Here is an 18,771-nt window from a genome sequence, read left to right as displayed (position 1 = left end):
ACAAGAAGCAGACCGAACTATCAATATATTCCTCCTGCCAATATGAATCGCAACCCTCGAAATTCAACTCGGCCAATGCAAGAACCGTTGAACAATCGAGTTGCTCCTAGTGGTATGATTAATTTTCAACATCCAACTGCAGCACCACCGCCACCGCCACCTCTGCCGCCGCCACCACCCCTAACAGTCTTGCAATAAGAAAACATATAAGTAGGTAATCCTCTACGTGGTCCGCCGTCTGTCTGTGTTGATCCTTCAATTGACATGGATATGGACGTGGACATTACTCTCACACCAACTAACAGAACAGGAGATGGTAACAGCCAATACACCCCTAATACGGTTGAGTGTAAATTATGACGAGTCAACATTTTGAATTGGAACTTGAGAAGGAAGCTAGCAAAGAGACAAAGGCCGGTGGACAATGTTGTCAATTCAACTACATCAAGGCAACCACGCAGGGATGTAGGCCATTCCAATGTATGGGAATGTCTTGAAGATCCACTTCTAGTCCTCAGCAACGTGCTACTTCTCAATGGTCCTAGACAGGTCCGACCTAACTATCAACATATTCCTCCTGCCAATACTAGCCTAGATAGGCTGGTTACAGGAATAGAGAAATACAATCATCGGTCGGAGCTAATTGTGCGTACACCAAAGATCTCTAACTCCAATAAGAGACAATGGAAGGTATCCTTTTCCACATGGGCACGACCGAGGGCATCTAGCTGTTCGAGCAAATACTTTAACTCTGACGGAACAACAATTGAAATAGTTGATTGCAAAAGAACTTAACGATAGAGAGTCAAGGGATGTCAGAATTTAAAATTTGATGGTCAAGGAAGGGTACTTGATAAGTTATGAAAACGTCATCCCAGACAGGTTTGACGACATGGAAGGCCGACCTCACTGATTTTGAGGAAAATCGTCATCCCAGACAGGTCCGACCTAACAAAAAAAAAATAGCATCACAGAAAAAAAAAACTATAAAGAAGACCATGATCCTAGACCGGACGGACCTGACAGGGAAGGCCGACCTTGCAAATTTGAGGAAAATCACCATCCTAGACAGGTCTGACCAGACAGGGAAAGAAGGTGTCACGGAAGAAAATATAAGGAAGACCGTCATCCCAGACCGGACCGACCTGACAGGGAAGGTCGACCTCGCAGATTTGAGAAATATTGCTATCCCAGATAGGGAAAGAAGGCATCACGGAAGAAAATATAAGGAAGACCAATATCCCAAATGAGACCGACATGACAGGGATGGCCAACCTCATTGACCTGAGGAAATTCACCATCCTAGACAGGTCTGATCCGATAGGGAAGGAAGGTGTCACAGAAGCAACTAGAGGGAAGACCACGATCCCAGACAAGCTACCGGCTTAGATAAGCTGGTTACACGCAAGGAAAAAGACAATCTCCAGTCGGACCCGAACGTGTGTACCGCCTAAAATTTCCAACTCTTGTTAGAGATAATGACAGGTGTCATCCTCCACATATGCTCGACCGGGGGCATTTGTTTGTTTAAATCTTCTGGATGAAATGGATTTCACCCCGCTTAATACAAAGTCCCTTTGATTTAACTTCCACAAATAATGGTCATGGGCATGAAGAGCTTTGTCGTTTCTCAAGGGGAATTGGGTAAATGAGTTACCTGTAATTTTACAGGCTTATAGTACAACACGAAGTATTCAACTGCGTTATCACGTTCAACCTTGAATATGGTGTTGAATCAGTTTTATCCACATAGCTGATTTCCAATACATCTCGATGGTTGCTGTTGAAACAAACTCAAACGACATTTTTTACCGTACCTGTAATGACCCGAAATTTTACCTACGGGTAAATCGGTCATTTTACGTGTTAGTTTAGTGCCACTCTAGGTAATTACGTCTATATGGCGAGGTTTAACATTTATCATTTGGCGGGCTTGATTAATGGATATGGATTTTTCATTGATGGTTAATTTTATGTTGGGCCTATTGTATTTTGGGCCTTTATTTATATTACCATTGTAAATTATGTGTGCTTATATTAGAACTGTTTTCGGCTTCATATATTATTGGGTAGGTGGGGGATATTAGAAAAGGGGAAAAAGAAAAAGGATTGCACTCTTCTCTCTCTCTGGGGGCTTCGAATAATATCTCTCGGTTTTGATCCCCTCGAAATCCGTGTCTCTCGCTCTCTCACGAACTCACCCAACTATCTCACCCCTCCACTCTCCCTTCATTTATATAGCCATATATTCACCTCATACCAAACTCAGAAACAATCTCCATTACCCATTTCATCTCCACATCAGTTCAACAACTATTGTGGGTTTTCATAAGGAATTGAATTGAAATTATCAAGAAGGTTTTAGAAGGAAGAGATTCCTTGGTGGTTATGGTACTGGGAGTGGGAAATCTTTGAGACTCAAATCTTGTAGGTTTAGGTCACTTAATTGGGGAGTTTAATTAGATTGAATTCTTTAGGAATTAGAACTGTTGATGTTGTCAAAAATGGAGGGCTCAAGGAAAAATTGAGAAGTAGGAGACAAAGATGCATCGATAAGTTGCTTTGGGTAAAATACTGCCTACTCCTACTTATCTGTTTTTCTTTATCAATTCAAACTGGTTAAGATTTTGAGAAGTGTTCTTGACATTGTCAACATTTTTGGAATATTTTTTGTTGGTAGTTTGGCGCACATAGTAAGGTAAAGTGTTAGGATAGTGAAATGTTGACCTTGCATGGAAAGTATTTGGGGAAATGCTTATTAGACCTGTTCTTAAGAATATACACAACAAAATGCTCTTGATGCCTCTTTAGTATTTTGAGCATGATAGAAATTTGGGGGCATTACAGGCCATGTTAGGTCATTGCAGCTCATTGTCAGGCTTTAATATATTCCTACACAATGTTATTAACTTATTGTTTTATTCTCCGCGTAATTAATTGTTTGTTAAAATAGTATTGAGATTAGTATATTAATAATACCATGCGATTGTCATAGGTTCCCTTATGTTAAATACTTCTTTTGCTAGGTTGAGTAATATATATATATAGTGTGGGTTACTCGAGAATTCGGAAAAACCTCAAAAGATTAAAAGTAAATTGACGTACAAGGTAGAATACCGATTCAAGGTTGAAAATCGGTTAATTAGTGGACGTTACCTAATTAGAACATGAGTGAGTGAGGAACCCATGCCACCTTCCTTATCGGAATGGCTTAATCCATTCCTATAGAACCTTACACCCCAATAGGGGAACTACAATTGCCTTGATCCCTAAATGGGTTCGTAGGCAGCCACCCGGCTCAGCCGCTTCCATGGGAAAACCCCTACCCCTTTGAGAAAGGAAACAAAACGTTTAATATTCTTTTATCGCTGTTGAAGTTGGGCATGAGAAATATATAATTGTACGTGTTATGCATGGATATATTGAATTATATTGAATGCTAATGTTTTTCTTGAGATTATGTTAAACGATGCACTCACGAGGATTTAATAAGGAAACGGTAAGTGGTATTAAGCAGCTGAAGGTATGTGTTAACTTTGTCTTTTGTTTTCAATTTCATTTCAAGTTGATTATTATATATTGACTACGTATCCAATGTTGAGCGTTGGAGTATCTTCACAGGGATGAACAGGTGCTCCCATAAGACAAGAAAAGGCATACGGGCAAGTTAAGAACAATTTAACGTGAATGAAGCGCACTCTAAGTGATACAACGGTTCCTTTCCCTATTTATTTTAAATTCCAAAGTTATTCCGTCTAAGAGTGTGTTGTAATAAATTATCATTTCTTTATTGTCTTTAAGAATGAATCCATATTAGAATGCATCCATTAGGTAGAAATTATGACATTGAGGAGCGTTCCAAGTGTGGAAGACCGATCTAGAGTAAGGGATTGGTTTTACGCTGCAGCTACTTGATTTAACTGGCAATTGTCGAGATGGTTAAATAGCCGGTGCCACGAATCAATATCTTTTAGTAGTTAGATTTACGGCTGAGGTTTTAATATAATAAATGGAAGTATATATATTATTTGATTTTCAGGTTAGGACAAGTTGTAAATTCATGAAATGTCTAAAATACAGAGGAAATTTTGTCAAAATTTCTTTGCACGCGATGTTCAAAGGGGTGTTTTATATTTTAGTTTTAGTTTGGACTTGTGTGAGTCAAACCCGCTCACGTCTTGGTTTATTAGATGGTTGAATATTCAGATCGAGCTCTTTTATATGAATATTCAATTGTCTGAAAAATCGGGGCGCTACAGTGTTGTTACGAAGTTCTTTTACATTTTTACATGTTATCTATCAATAAAGACATTCAATTTTCATTCTCATATGTTTGGTTGACCTTTATTACATTACTCTATTATTCTATACTCCTCCTTTCAGCATTATTGTCATTCATTGGCATTAATTCCAAAGAGGTCATCCATATTATGCTTTCTTCGGTCCAAGTATGTCGCATTCATTCCTGCTTGAAGAAAATCCGAGTAAATAAGATGGTTATTCTTGCTCGGTACGGTTATTGGAATACTCTCAAATTTTAATATCCGTGTGAATTCCACTACTAAGTCAACAACGTTGTGTTTTAGTTTGTTCCAAGTGCAAGAATGACAACCTTACACCTGCGAAAAATTCCAGGACCTTGCCTCATGTTTGGTGCATGTGTTGTTACATCTGAATAACTAGTCATTAAGGATCACCGTGGCTCCTTTGCCTTAGTTTTTTCAATGACAACAATGGGGGAGAGACGTGCACTTTCTTACACTGATTTTATATGGGGAGTCTGAATTCCCCCATTATATCGCCATCATATTTTTCTATCAATATTACCTATCAACATGTAGCGAACAACACAAGATCAAAAACAAGAAATGTTATTTCCATTAAAGGTTGATATTATTTTTCCTACTTTTATTACACAATCAACGTTCTATTACTTTCCCTATGGAAAAGCACACATTTTGAAGCAACTTTTAACAATATCCATATACAAACTTTCGCTAATTATTTCCGCCAATAACTTCTGCCAATTATTTTCGCTAATTATTTCCGCCAATAATTTTTGCTAATTATTTCTTTCAATAATTTTTGTCAATTATTTTCGCCTCCTTTCGCCAATAACTTCCTCAAATAATTTTCACTAATTATTTTTCGTTAATTATTTTCCTCCTTTTCAAGAAATAATATTTCCTCCTAATTTTCGCTAAATAATAATTATTTTCGCTAATAATTTTCGCCAATAATTTTCGCTAATTATTTTCGTCTTTTGTCGCCAATAATTTTCATCTCCTGTCATCGCCTACTGTCGCCTTTGACAATGAGATTACACATGCCAATACTTTGTAACATTTATTCTATTTTATTTTCTTTTCTTTTAAATCGATGTTCTTATATTCATTTTTCTATATTAACTTCTTTACTACATGGGCTTTGCCCATCCACCAAAGAGAGGGCGATGTATAGACCCCCACTTTGTGGCTTATTAAGCCCACGAATCCAGCCCAAGGGCTTAATCCTAGCTACACCCAACAACTAGTCTATTTAAGAATATGTCCAGGTTCATTATTGTAGAAATATAAGGATAAAAGTTCAAAGAGATAACAATTCTTTAATTTTGACAAACAAACACAGTCCTCTTAGGACTCAATCTCTACCAATTCATAAAAAACATTCTCTCTCATAACAAGGAACTACGTTGAAACTTGATCTCTAGAGAGTAGATCTTGGGTACGTAGGCAGCCATTATCTTGGTTCAGTTTCATCTCCCCCAACATAAATTTCCTCTATTTTTTAGTGCATTCTTTATCATTTGCTCTCGTTGTGTTGAAGCAGGTTACTGCTGAAACACTCTGTTAGTTGTATCCGAAATAATGTGGTCTTTGAAGACACTCTCAATCTCTTTCTCATTACTATCCTCCTCATCAATGGCATATGGGTATTCATCTTCATTTGTATCCACAAGAGCTTCATACATATGATGGTGCTTGTTAACAAGAACAAGTGGACTTTTAAAGAGATTAGCTTCAGTTTCTACAACAATTACACCGTCTTTCGGATGGTTGGACATCAACAATTACACCAAAGAGCATGTTACCTTGGTTACTTACAATTGTAGTTGATGGCCTACCGGATGGTTGGACATCAACATCGGTCAATCATCGTTGACTAAAGAGCATGTTACCAAGATGTTGGTTAGTTACAATTGTAGTTGATGGCCAACGGGGCGGACCTAAAAGATCCATAGGTCCAGGCAGCCCGCAATCATATTTAATATTTTGAGTCCAAGCCCGGTCTAAGTCCTATTGGGCAATCGACGCGTTGACTAAGGACAAATTTGTAAGTGGGGTGTACTAGAACAACTAACCAATATGGCTTCCAATTTTGTTAGATAGTTCAATAAATATAATAGATATATTAATAATATTAAATATGTAAACTTTATCGGGCTCTTGGTTTCCTTGCCAATAATCTTTCCTAAATTTAAAGTCTAAGTCCTTATCTTATGGACATTACCTCTTGTCCCGCCCATTCACCATTTCCTTGGTTTTCTTTTTTGTCAATACGTTTTCTTTTGTAATAGTATTGTTCTTTGGTTTCTATTTTGGTAATTGCCTTTCACAACCGGCCTTGTTATGCCCAAACATTTGACAATCTATGTAAATTAAAGGCTACCAAGTAAACTCTAGAGGGATAAAAATAACCTTATTAGTGTTCTCTTTTATCTTCAAAGATGACGGGAGATCCTTTTCAGCTGAAATCTCAATGCAAACTATTGAAAAAGAGAGCATTTGTTTCCCTTATGTTGCTTTATCCATAAAAAGAGGCTTACCCATAGTACTAGCAAGTAAGCTAAGGCCTTTCTTGTTCCATAGTTGCTTTGGTACATTGAAAATTTTAACCCATATAGGCACATTTCAGATTGAGCCCCGATTGTCTTCGACTTCTTTTGTCCATGGCCTTATAACAAACAATTTACCTGCAATGTAGAAAGAACCAACATCAAGTACATCTTCTTTGTCTTTGTCAATGTTGAACTTGAAGTAGTAGATATCCCCATCCAAGGCTATATCTACATCTCCCAAAAGCTTCCATCTTTTCTTCACATTCTCTTTGACTAGAGTGTAGGGCAGTTTCTTATCAAGAAAAAACCCCACAACTCTATCTTCCCACTCTTTCACTCCTTCTTCTAGTATAGATTCTTCAATAACCAATACATCATTAGAGAGGGTGGGTTTGATGTAGCATAGCTCTTCACTTTCTTTTTTTATAGTAGGTTGAATTTTTAGTGTAAAAAACCAAAATCTTGGTTTACTGGAAAAAATCGGAAAACTGTGTTTTGAGGTGCGTGGGCGGGCACCCCTTTCTTTTTTCAGACGAACAATACCCCAAAATAATATTCTCCACCTCGGTGATGTTTTAACATATAAAACCGAGTCGAACACAAGATCCACCAATTCAAGAATCAATAATCTTCAAACCACATCTCAAACTCATCGTGAACCACCCCAAAGGGCATAAGGGCTCTCATCAAGCATGTAGGATTTGGAGTAAGTCCAAACAATGGTGGAACTTAACTCCGATGACAACCTTAGTCAACATATCAGTGGGGTTGTCTTTGGTGCCCACTTTCTCAAGTGGTACATCACCATCCTCAACAACATCCTATACAAAGTGATAACAGACATCAATATGCTTCGTTCGAGCATGATGAACCTGGTTCTTTGCCAAATAAATAACACTATAACTATCACAATATAAAGTAACATTGTCCTGCTCAAAACCCATATCATCTAGAAGACCTCAAAGCCATAAGGCCTCTTTCGCTGCCTCTGCCACTGCCATATACTCTGCCTCTGTAGTAGATAGAGTCACTATAGCCTGTAGCATAGACCTCCAACTAACCGGTGCACCATGCATCATAAACTCATAACCAGTAGTCGATCTTCATCTGTCTAGAACAACCTGCATAATCTGAGTCCACATAACCACTGACATGAGAGGTATATATCTCCACCATAAACTAATCCCACATCCAAGGTACCCTTCAAGTATCTCAATACCCATTTCACTGCCTCCCAATACTGCTTCCCAGGATTTTTCATATACCTACTCACAACACTAATAACTTGTGAAACGTCTGGGCGTGTGCACACTATATATACATCAAACTGCCCACTGCACTAGCATAAGGAACTCGAGCTATATGCTCTTTCTCCTCCACTGGGCTAGGAGAGAACCTAGCTAAAAGCCTAAAATGTCAGCCAAAGGAGTAGAAACCGACTTTGCATTCTCCATACCAAATCTAAAAATCACTTTCTGAAGGTATTTCTTCTGAGATACAACTAGCATTCGCTTCTTCCTATCTCTTTCAATCTTCATTCCCAATATCTTTTGGGCTCCACCCAAGTCTTCCATCTCAAACTCAGAGCTAAGTTGAGATTTTAACTTTTCTATCTCCACCATGCTTTTGGAAGCAATAAGCATGTCATCCACATAAAGTAAGAGATAAACAAAGTCATCACCACGAAGTCTACGAAAGTAAACACAACAATCATACTTATTTCGGGTATATTTTTGTTTCATCATGAACATGTCAAAGTGTTTGTACCATTACCTTGGCGATTGCTTTAAACCATACAATGACATGTTTAGCTTGCATACATGATCATATTTCTCAGCAACAACAAAACCTTCCGGTTGTCTCATATAGATTTCTTTCTCTAATTAAGTCGCCATGCAAGAAAGCGGTTTTCCCATCAAGTTGCTCCAACTCCAAGTCGAAGTGAGCTACCAAACTCAATAACACACAAATAAAAGTATGCTTGACCACCGGTGAGAAAACCTCATTATAATTAACTCTTTTCTTTTGTGAGAAACCCTTTGCTACCACTCTTACTTTGAAGTCGGTATCACCCGACTCAGGAAGGACCTCTTTCTTTCTGAACACCCATTTGCTACTAATAGCCCGCTTACCCTTAAGCAACAAAACCAGGTCCCATGTGTGATTCTTATCAAGAGATTTCATCTCTTCTTGCATAGCTACCAACCAATCGCTGTAATGTGCATATCTAACAACTTCTTTGAAGCTATCTGGCTCATCACCTTCAATATTCAGTGCATATGCTACTAGATCCACCTGACCAAAATGTTTCACCGGCTTATCGTGCTCATACTTGTAGACTTCCTTAACATGTCTCTTTGGCCTAGTGCTAGCCAACTCAAGTTGTGGATGCTCATGCTCTTCTTCCGATTGTTGTGTGGTTCCATGATCTTGGACATATCATCATGAACCAACCAATTGTCTGCTGCATCAGACAACTCAAGCTCAGTAGCCTGAGTTTCCATATAATCACCACTATGTCCACCTTTCTCCGGCTTGCTAAAAGTTAGCACCGAAGTCTCGTCAAAGGTAACATCTCTGATGACCAGGAACTTGTTGTCTTCGAGACATTACAATCTATATCCCTTTACCCCATTTGCGAAGCCTAAGAATATTGCCTTCTTAGCTCTAGGATCAAGCTTGTTTTCCTTCACATGGTAGTAAGCTATAGATCCAAACACTCGCAAAATACTGTAATCAGCAGGTTTCCCTTACCACACCTTATAAGGTGTCTTGCAATCTATTGTTGGAACCGGTGACCTATTATACAAGTAACACGCCTTGGATACTGCATCTGCCCAATACTCTCTGCCAAGATTAGCATTAGACAACAGACATCTCACTCTTTCAAGCAATGTTCTATTCATCCTTTCTGCCATCCCATTCTGCTGAGGAGTGCCCCTGACTGTCCAGTGTCTAGCAATACCATGTTGCGCACAAAACTCTTAGAAAGGACCATTAGTATACTCAATACCATTGTCAGACCTCAAAGTCTTCACCTTCCTTTTTGTGCAATTCTCCTTGGTTTCCACTTCTTAAATATCTTAAACACTTCATCTTTGGTTTACATCATATACACCCACACATAGCGAGTATGATCATCAATGGTAACCTCCTTTAGAAGCCACTATAGAGGGTCGCCAAACATCCGTATGCACATAATCAAGGATGCCCGTTGTCGTGTGCTTGCTTGAACTAAACTTGACTCTTCACTGCTTCCCATAGATGCAATGCTCACAGAACCCTATGCTTAGCTTCTTCAAGTCCTTCAAGAACCCTCGCTTGCACAACTCAGACAAACCCGTTAACTTATCATATGCCCTAAACGCATATGTCACATCTTAATGCACTCGAAATCACCACTACATGTACCAACTGCTACATTGTCTGTCACTGTACTACCTATCAAAGTATACAAGGTTCCATGTCTTTGGCCCTTCATAACAACTAAAGAGCCACTAACAATCTTTAGGACTCCACTTTCTCCCACAAACGTGTGGCCTTTGGAATCCAAGGTACCAAGAGAAATAAGGTTTTTCTTTAGCTCGGGAACATGTTTTACATCATTTAGAGTCCTCACAATACCGTCATGTATCTTGACTCGTATAGTTCTAATCCTAACCATCTTACACGCATGGTCATTACCCATTAAAACGGAACCACCATCAATACTCTCATAAGAAGTAAACCACTTTATATTATGGCACATATGATAAGAACACCCGGAGTCAAGAATCCACCTTTTGGCCATATAGTCTTGTGATACATAAAGACTCACATCTTCCACTTCAGAGCCTGAAGCATAACTTACCTCAACTTGAGCCTTACATTTCTTTTTACCATCTTTCTTGTCACTTTTCTTCGGGTGAGGATAATTACTTGTGTTATGTCCTTTTTCATTGCAATTGTAGCATTTTACATGTTTCAACGACTTCTTTGACTTGGACCTAAACCTCTCATTGCTTGTAGAAGCTTTTTCATGCAACCTTCCTCTTGCCACTAAATATTATTCTCTACTCGTGTATTCTTTATCAACTCATAAGAAAGAAGTACACTTTGAACTTCGTTAAGATCAACATCTTCTTTGTTCATAAAGGTAGTCATTAAATGCTCATAGCTTTCGGACAAAAAGAATATTAAACATGTCATTTGATCCTTGTCGTCCATCTTCATGCCAACATTCAAATAATCCGAGAGGCATCGACGGAACTCACTAACATACTATTGCATTGTTGAACCACCCACCATCATATACCTATAAAGATATTTCTTAAGGTACATCTTGTTCGTCATGCTCTTGGTCATATACATCGACTCTAACTTGAGCCAAATACCGACGGCGATATTTTCTCCCATCACATTATACATTATCTCATTCGCAAAACACAACCGGATTGATGAGCATGTTTGGAGATCGAACTCTTCCCAATCATCATCGGTTATCGACGCCGACTTAGCTTTAATCCCTTTCAAAGCCTTATGCAAATCTTGTTGGATAAGGATGTCCCTAACTTGGACTTGCCAAATCCCAAAGTTGTTCTTCCCATTAAACTTCTATACTTCAAACCTTGCATTTGACATCTTGGGAGCCATTTTCACAAGTCACACAAAACAACTCACAAGAAAAAAATCACTCGGAAATTTTACCAAACACCTTGCCTTCACAAATTTTGAGCATTATGGTTTTACCAAAACTCAAAATCCTAGATCATAAACCTCGCTCCAATACCAATTGATGTTCTCAAACGCGGAAACAAACAACAACAACTAGATCAACTACCAAAGAGTGATCTTTCACACAAGATAAGGTTCCAACAAATACTCAAACAACAACCAAAGCACTACACAAGCATAAACAAGTATAAACTAATGTAGAGAATATGTAAAGAACACTCACTCACAAGACGGTGATATATAGTATGTGGTTCGGCAATATACCTACGTCCACTTTGTAAGTTCAATGATTTACTAGATGAAACAAGATAGAGAATTACAAAGAGGAGCTCTCACTTCTTCACTAAAATCAACTCTCACACTCACAAAGAATGTTCTCTCTCAAATATCTCTTTTTGTTTTAGGTTAAGTTCTCTCTAATTCTCACAAAGAAAAAGTTAAGCAACAACCCAAAATTTTCTTTTTATAGTGAGCTGAAATTTCAGTGTTAAAAACCAAAATTTCGGTTTACCAAAAAAATCGGAAAACTTTGTTTTGAGGTGCGCGAGCGATCGCCCCTTGGGAGCGGGTGGGCGCCCCTTACTTCCAGTAACATTGCATCGAGAGATTGAAAAAAAATGCAATGGGCGGGCGCGAGTTGGGCGGGCGTCCCTTTCTTTCTTAAGACGAACAGTACCCCAAAACAACAGGAATTATGATTTCGAACCTTCCACGTATCAGAAGCCTAACTGCAATTACCTTTCCACTATAACTGATGACTCTTGTGGTATCCATGGCAGGGCAAGTGATCAAGGGTTGGGACCAGGGTATCAAGACCATGAAGAAGGGTGAAAGGTGAAACTCTTCATTTACAATCCCCCCTGAGTTGGCTTATGGTGAAACTGGCTCCTCTACAACAATTCCTCCCAATGCGACACTTCAGTTTGATGTTGAGCTGCTTTCCTGGTCTAGTGTCGAGGACATTTGCAGGGATGGAGGAATTTTCAAGTATTCAACATCGCTAGATGTATTGTAAGAACGTTTACCGGATTAACTAAACATTTGAAGTTTTGAACAGTTCTTTAGAGCTATTCCCCTCAATCAAATATTCAACTGCCACATATTTAGCGTTATATTACTACGTGTTCCTTGTTTGATTTATAGGTTCTAACAATGCAGTAGTTACTATGTTCCCTCCAGTGCCAAACCAAGTGAAGACATATCTAACAATGTAAACCAAGTGTGCCACAAAATATAAGAATCGACACGCAAAATCGAAGGAGTCTAAATTGCATATATAGCGGCAAGTTGAGTGAATTGAAGCCCAAAGCCCATTGTAATTCCAACTGTAGAACTCATTACCAACCCTCCCCTCCCCTCCATTCGTTCGTATGAACACAGATGGTGTTACTTAGGTGTTAAATCATGGACATGTTTCTTGTATGTAAGAAACTCAGAAAGGCCTTTTTCCAAACCAAATTTTAAGTCAGTTACTCTATTTTTTTGTTTGCAATTTATTCTAGTTTTATTTGCATGGGAGGATGTTGGGCAGTCGTTGAAGGTGTAAAATGTAGCGAATGTGAGGATGGTTCAATATTGATTAAATCAAAGTCATCATCAGCAGACACTAATCCATACTTTAGGTAACAGGTGTGTGCGTCGCATAATGAGAGTTGGTTGCCGTCCAAGCAATCAGTAGCTAGTGATATGCTCCATGTTGCAGTGGAAAGCTTTGCCTTCGCAAGGCCCATGTGGGATGGAGGCAATAAACAAGCCAAGAAAACTTCTCTTCTGCCTGGAGAATGAATTTTGCAGCTGTTTCTTTGGCTGCCTATGGTGTCAAATTAGGGATCCTATACAAGGAAGAGTTTCTTGGCTTATATATATAAGCTTAAACGATGCGTACGCTATCCTAAGTCCTAGTGAGGTGCCAACCAAGATGGGATGGAATTTTCGGACTTAGTATGATCAAAATTTTCAAACAAAAAATTATTGCATATAAGGTTGATCGATATTTGACCTGATACATAAGCGCATTTACATTGTTGACTTATCTGCAACTGCTTACAGCTCAAAGCATGAGATGGCAAGAAAGTTCCATCACATGGAAGTGTACTATGAATACCACTACACATTCAAACAATCAAATGGACAGAGCTAGAAGTCTTATCTTTTCCGATTCACCAAATCTCATTCTGTGTCGATCTTTGCAACTATGTACTACTTCACTATTATATGAACATTGTTCATAAAAATAAATCGGGGTTCACAAGCACGCGCTATCCACAAAAAACATCTTAAATCTAAAATACAAAGAGTGACAAGTAACACATTTTAAATTAAAGAATGGAAGGTTGAACTCTGTATAAACAACTTATATATATGCTAAGGCAGGAGGGTAACGGATCCAATATTTAAACATCAAGAATACAACGACGAACCTTTTTTTTTGTTTATACGCACTAAATAATTCGAAGTGGGTGAGATCATTATGATGACAATAACCACCGGTGTGGATAAATAATTGAGAATAATTGAAAACCAGCCTCAATGCAACCAACCTGTCAGTTCAAACAAAGTGTCCTCCACCAGCTCCTCCAACACCTTCCCTTCAATTTCCTTCCCTATGCCATCCACTTCCATACTCATATGCTCTATCCACTCTCTCCCTACCACCTCTTTTTTTACCACCCTCTCTACTACCAGGCTGTTATTGTCGTCACTTTCACCTGCAAAGCACTTTGTGTTTTCAGAAAACCACTCCCTCAACCGGTTCCAAATGTCTTCTGCAGTAACTGGTTCACCTAAGGAAACCCTTTTATGGCCCGCACTCGAAACGCCCACCCAGAGGCTTGCATTTGATTTATACATTTTGATATCTACTAGAGCCTCATTTATACAGTCAAATATAAGCTTTTGCTTTGATCTCCGCTGCCTTCCCCTCGCCTCGTGCCAAGGCAATTTATCTTCTTGTAGATTGACAAATTTGCCTAACAATAGTGGGTCCAATGGGCATTCTTGTGAATGCCAACTGGAAAAGATTGTGTCAAAATTCTCCTTATTATCCAGACCTGCTGAGGAAAACCAATTTTTCGATGAATAGCAACCACTCTTGTTTTTCATCCGACTCAGACGGAATCGACGAATAGTTTGGTTCATCTTGTGTAGCCAAATCGAGGCATCATCCCACGATAAAGAACGCGCAAGGGACTCTATTGGCGGTGATTTTGAAATCAAGTTGGATTGTAGAGGGTGATGAAGTAGAACTGATCCTGTTAAGAATTAAAATGAGATCGATTAGATAAATCTGAGGTGCAAGAGGATACACTTAATGGTCCAAGAATTACAAATGACCTACCCTGGAGATCTGGCTTAACACTACCAGCAGATTGTGGAGTTGTATCTTCATCTTCAAATGATGCGTCCAAGACAGATACTGGACTTGGCTGGTCGTGATTCTCACTTTGGATTCTAGCATGTGCAGTTTTTTCGATGGACAAGACCGCCTAAAAAAAAAAAAATTAGCTGTGGATAAGCATATTTATATAATTATCTAGAACAGTATAACCATCAACTTGAGAAACTTCAACATTCTCATAGTAAACGGAAAAACCAGAATTTATATATGTACCACTATTACAGTCCTAGACAGGTATGCTTGCATACAGACTTCACTACTACTAGTAAATATACTATCCCACCTAAATCAGAAAAACAACATATTGTGGATGGCTAAAAACAACATATTGTAAATATACTTCAATGTTCTTTTTTTTTTTTTTTTTTTGATAATCAAGATACTTCAATGTTCAATACACACAAACAAAGACTTACTATTTATTCTTATGCGCAGATATTTGGATCCTAACAAACTATAATATAAAAAAATGTTGCAAATTGCATATATGCTAAACAAAAGAAAGATAGGATGAGGAAAGAAATGAGAAAACTTTCTAACTGAAATACCTCATGAGAGACAGTGCCCTGTTTCTTTTCAACGTAGGCAGAAGGTAATGGGTCTGTCTTGCTTAGTATAACTCCAGGATTCGGTGAAGGTCCTTCTTCAAGGTCGCTCTTAGTGATACCTCGAGAAATATCATCACTTCTCTCTATAGGAGCATGCTGCTCCGACTCCTTGGGTGCTTCAGCAATAGCAGATTCACATTTATTTTGTGAATCAGCCGAGGGGGATGCCTTGGACTTATCTTTATTATTTTTCTTATTTCTCAGAAAAAATAAACTTGAGACCTTTCCCTTGAATGATGATTTCACATTCTTTGACTTCTCTGCTTCCTTGGGAATATTGGATTTACTGTTTTCAGAATCAGGAACCTCAACATTCAGCCTCGAGCCATATGCTGTAGAAGATACTGGCACCGATCTTGACCTCAACAGGTTCTTGGGAGAATCATGCCCAGTTTCATCCTTTTTCTCACTACTTGACAAGCAAGATGTCGAGCCCGTCAGCTCCTGTTCACCACCACAAGATCTGCTACTCAAAACACTAAGTTCTTCAATCCCCTCAACAGTAGATCCTGCTAGCTTCTTTGTCTCAGAAAGTGCAAGCATTTCACCCAATGTACTAGAGCTTCTCCGGACCTGCCTTTGCTCTTCACCATTTCCATTTGTTGTCATCATTGCCCACCTCTCTGAAAGCCGCTTCTTTGCCTCCCTGCAGACTGATGATTCGGGAGAACAGGATACTCGGCTGAAAGATGAAGAAAAAGGACTGCCCAGCTTGTTCACATAGTCCCATGAAATTTTTGAAGTTGGTGTCATAATCTCAGAGTCGCTGAGATTCCCCTCCCCAACATACTCGTTGTCCGACCTATTAAATGAGCTTTCATCCCCAACATATCCATTGGAAAACACAGAAGAAAGCATAGTGTCTTCCCTTGGGTAACTGCTCAAAGTATCACGCATTTGCTCAGTGATCTCCTTTGCAACTACTCTCGAAGATTGTGCTTCGTCATCTTCCGATTCTCCAAAATAGTCTCTACTGTGAAGCATTCTTGGTGACATAGAAGGGGAGGAAGCCACGGCCTTGATGTTATGGCTCTTTCCAGGGCTTGGCTTTAAGACCACTATACGTGTTGGATGAATAGAACAATCATTCTTCTGGCTGGTTAAAGAACTCGATCTACTCATGTTTTTGTTCCATGCATCCACTTCCAACTGATTCTGCTTCTGCACAGGTTTTTTACTCGTCTCTTCAAATCCATCATACCTATTGTTCCCCATAGACTTGGAGGGCCTTAGCACAGTGATGCGTTTTGTATGAGGAAATGACGGAACAGATTGTAGTTCATATAGTTGCTGGGAGAACAAAGAATTTGGTTCTTGGAGAAACTTGAGAAATAACTCCTTATTTGAGCTCAGAACCTCCAATGCTTCTTGAAACTCCTTGGACTGGCGAAGATTTTCATCTGTAGCTAAGCGTTTTGCCTCCTTGAATTTCTGACGAACCAAGTCCATCCCTGCATCATTGGGTTTTTCATGCCCTTGTGATTTGTGTTGTTCAACATTACTGATTTTTGGAGACTGCTGCCATACTTCATAAACATCTTTATATTCTTGTTGATCCTGAAACGGATGCATTCCACACTGCATTTGTTTGTCAAGGAAGCCACCTTCAGGCTGCAGATATCTAGGAGGTGTTTGTGGTCGAGATAAAGAATTTTGTAAATGACTTCTCGTTTGACTTCTCTGTGATGTTGGGGTAAGCTGCTGCTCGGGAAGAGTATCAAGCCCCATTAACTTGGCAACCAAACTGGGAGGCTTCTGCTTAGACTCTACTTCTTTCGACATTTCTTGGGCTATGAGCATCTTCATAGGTGTTCCATTAGATTTCTTTTTGGAAGAAGACCTTCTGAGCTCATTTGGCATCTGCAAGTCCCACATGTAATGCAAACGGGATCAAAACATTGGATGAGGTTCTTGTTATCTAAGCTATTGAGCACTCAGTATTCTGCATAGAACAGGCTTCTTTAAAGATGGCATAAATACATCTACTTAACAGTTTTCAAAAGAACAACAATTAAACTTACTATTTTCCCCTCTGCCTGATCTCTAGTAGGATCAAATGCCTTCTTCACCAAATCTACAAATAAAGCAAACAGTTAGTTGCAATGCAAGTGCAATAAAGAAACTCTAATTATCTTATCCTCCAAATACCAACACAATGACTAAAAATTGATTCTCAAAATGATGACCATTATAAATAACAAACAAAATGAAAAACATTCTCACCATCAGAATGTGGTTTATCAGTAAGTAGCCTATTAGCAGTCATTCTAGGACCAAAATCAAGAAGGTTAACCACTCTTCCCATGCATCCAGGAAAAGGCTTTTCTATATTGAGTCCACTCCTATTACTACTATCATGCATCTCAAATTCTCAACACCTGAAAACACAAACTTTCAAACTATAAATCTATGCAAGTAAGCTCAAAAACAGATCTATAAATCTCAAACTACCTCAAAAAGTGAAAAATATCTCACAAGTACAATAAGAATCAGTTCACTAAATTCCATCTGATAAAAACCAGAATCTATCCATCTCAAAAAAGCTGCAACAACAAAAAAAAAACAAAACAAAAAAGTTAGATTCCCTCTCTACAGATCGAATAAAAAGAAAGTAAAAGTAAGATGGAAAAAGACAATTCAGACCTTGGGATTTGTTGTTCGGGATCTAGTTTGTTAATGATGCCGGTATATTTGTAAGACGTAATGTGACCGGAATTTTGGATGAGAGGAGAGAGAAGGTGTTAAAAGGAGAAAAAGTGAGGAGAGTAGAGAGTTAGACTAGTTTGTTGTTAATGATGGTATTTTTTTTTAACTAATGTGGTGTGTTAGTTAGAGTTAGAAAGAGTGAGTAGTGGGATCGTGTTTTTTTTTTGGGTGTTTAATAGTGTACACCGACTTTTCCGGATTTTAAAGCTGTTTTTATTTGTGCTTTTATGATGATGATTTTTCAAGTACGACTTTTTTGTTTTGGAGGGGATTCGCACGTGTAATTATCATAATCAATCACGAGATGATCATTATTTGTTAAACAGTTTGCTGCTATTCTACACTGGATTAGAGCGAGTCTAACGGAGAGATGATAATGGGTGCAACATCAGCTAAATAGTAGGAGAGTCAAATTTGAATACGGTTAAAAAGAAAAACCGTTCTAATGGAGGGATGAAGATGAGGTGCTAAAAGGATACAGACGGTTTCTGCCGTCCGTCCATTAGTTG

The 18,771-nt window shown here is 38.7% G+C and overlaps 1 protein-coding gene across 1 annotated transcript; it reads right to left on the bottom strand.

The window, feature by feature from the left end:
* Positions 1 to 13,884: 13,884 nt before the first annotated feature.
* On the bottom strand, positions 13,885 to 18,407 carry LOC147506681 (uncharacterized). The gene is given in 9 exon segments (XM_086558737.1): positions 13,885 to 14,611; positions 14,613 to 14,713; positions 14,716 to 14,802; positions 14,889 to 15,036; positions 15,497 to 17,416; positions 17,578 to 17,630; positions 17,780 to 17,934; positions 18,008 to 18,099; positions 18,200 to 18,407. Coding segments are annotated over 7 exon segments (2,982 nt in total). The 5' UTR covers positions 17,919 to 17,934; positions 18,008 to 18,099; positions 18,200 to 18,407; the 3' UTR covers positions 13,885 to 14,077.
* Between the last annotated feature and the right edge of the window lie 364 nt (positions 18,408 to 18,771).

Source organism: Coptis chinensis, chromosome 4, assembly GCF_015680905.1.
Source record: "Coptis chinensis isolate HL-2020 chromosome 4, ASM1568090v1, whole genome shotgun sequence".
Lineage (NCBI taxonomy): Eukaryota > Viridiplantae > Streptophyta > Magnoliopsida > Ranunculales > Ranunculaceae > Coptis > Coptis chinensis.
This window is presented reverse-complemented; position numbering and strand designations above follow the sequence as displayed.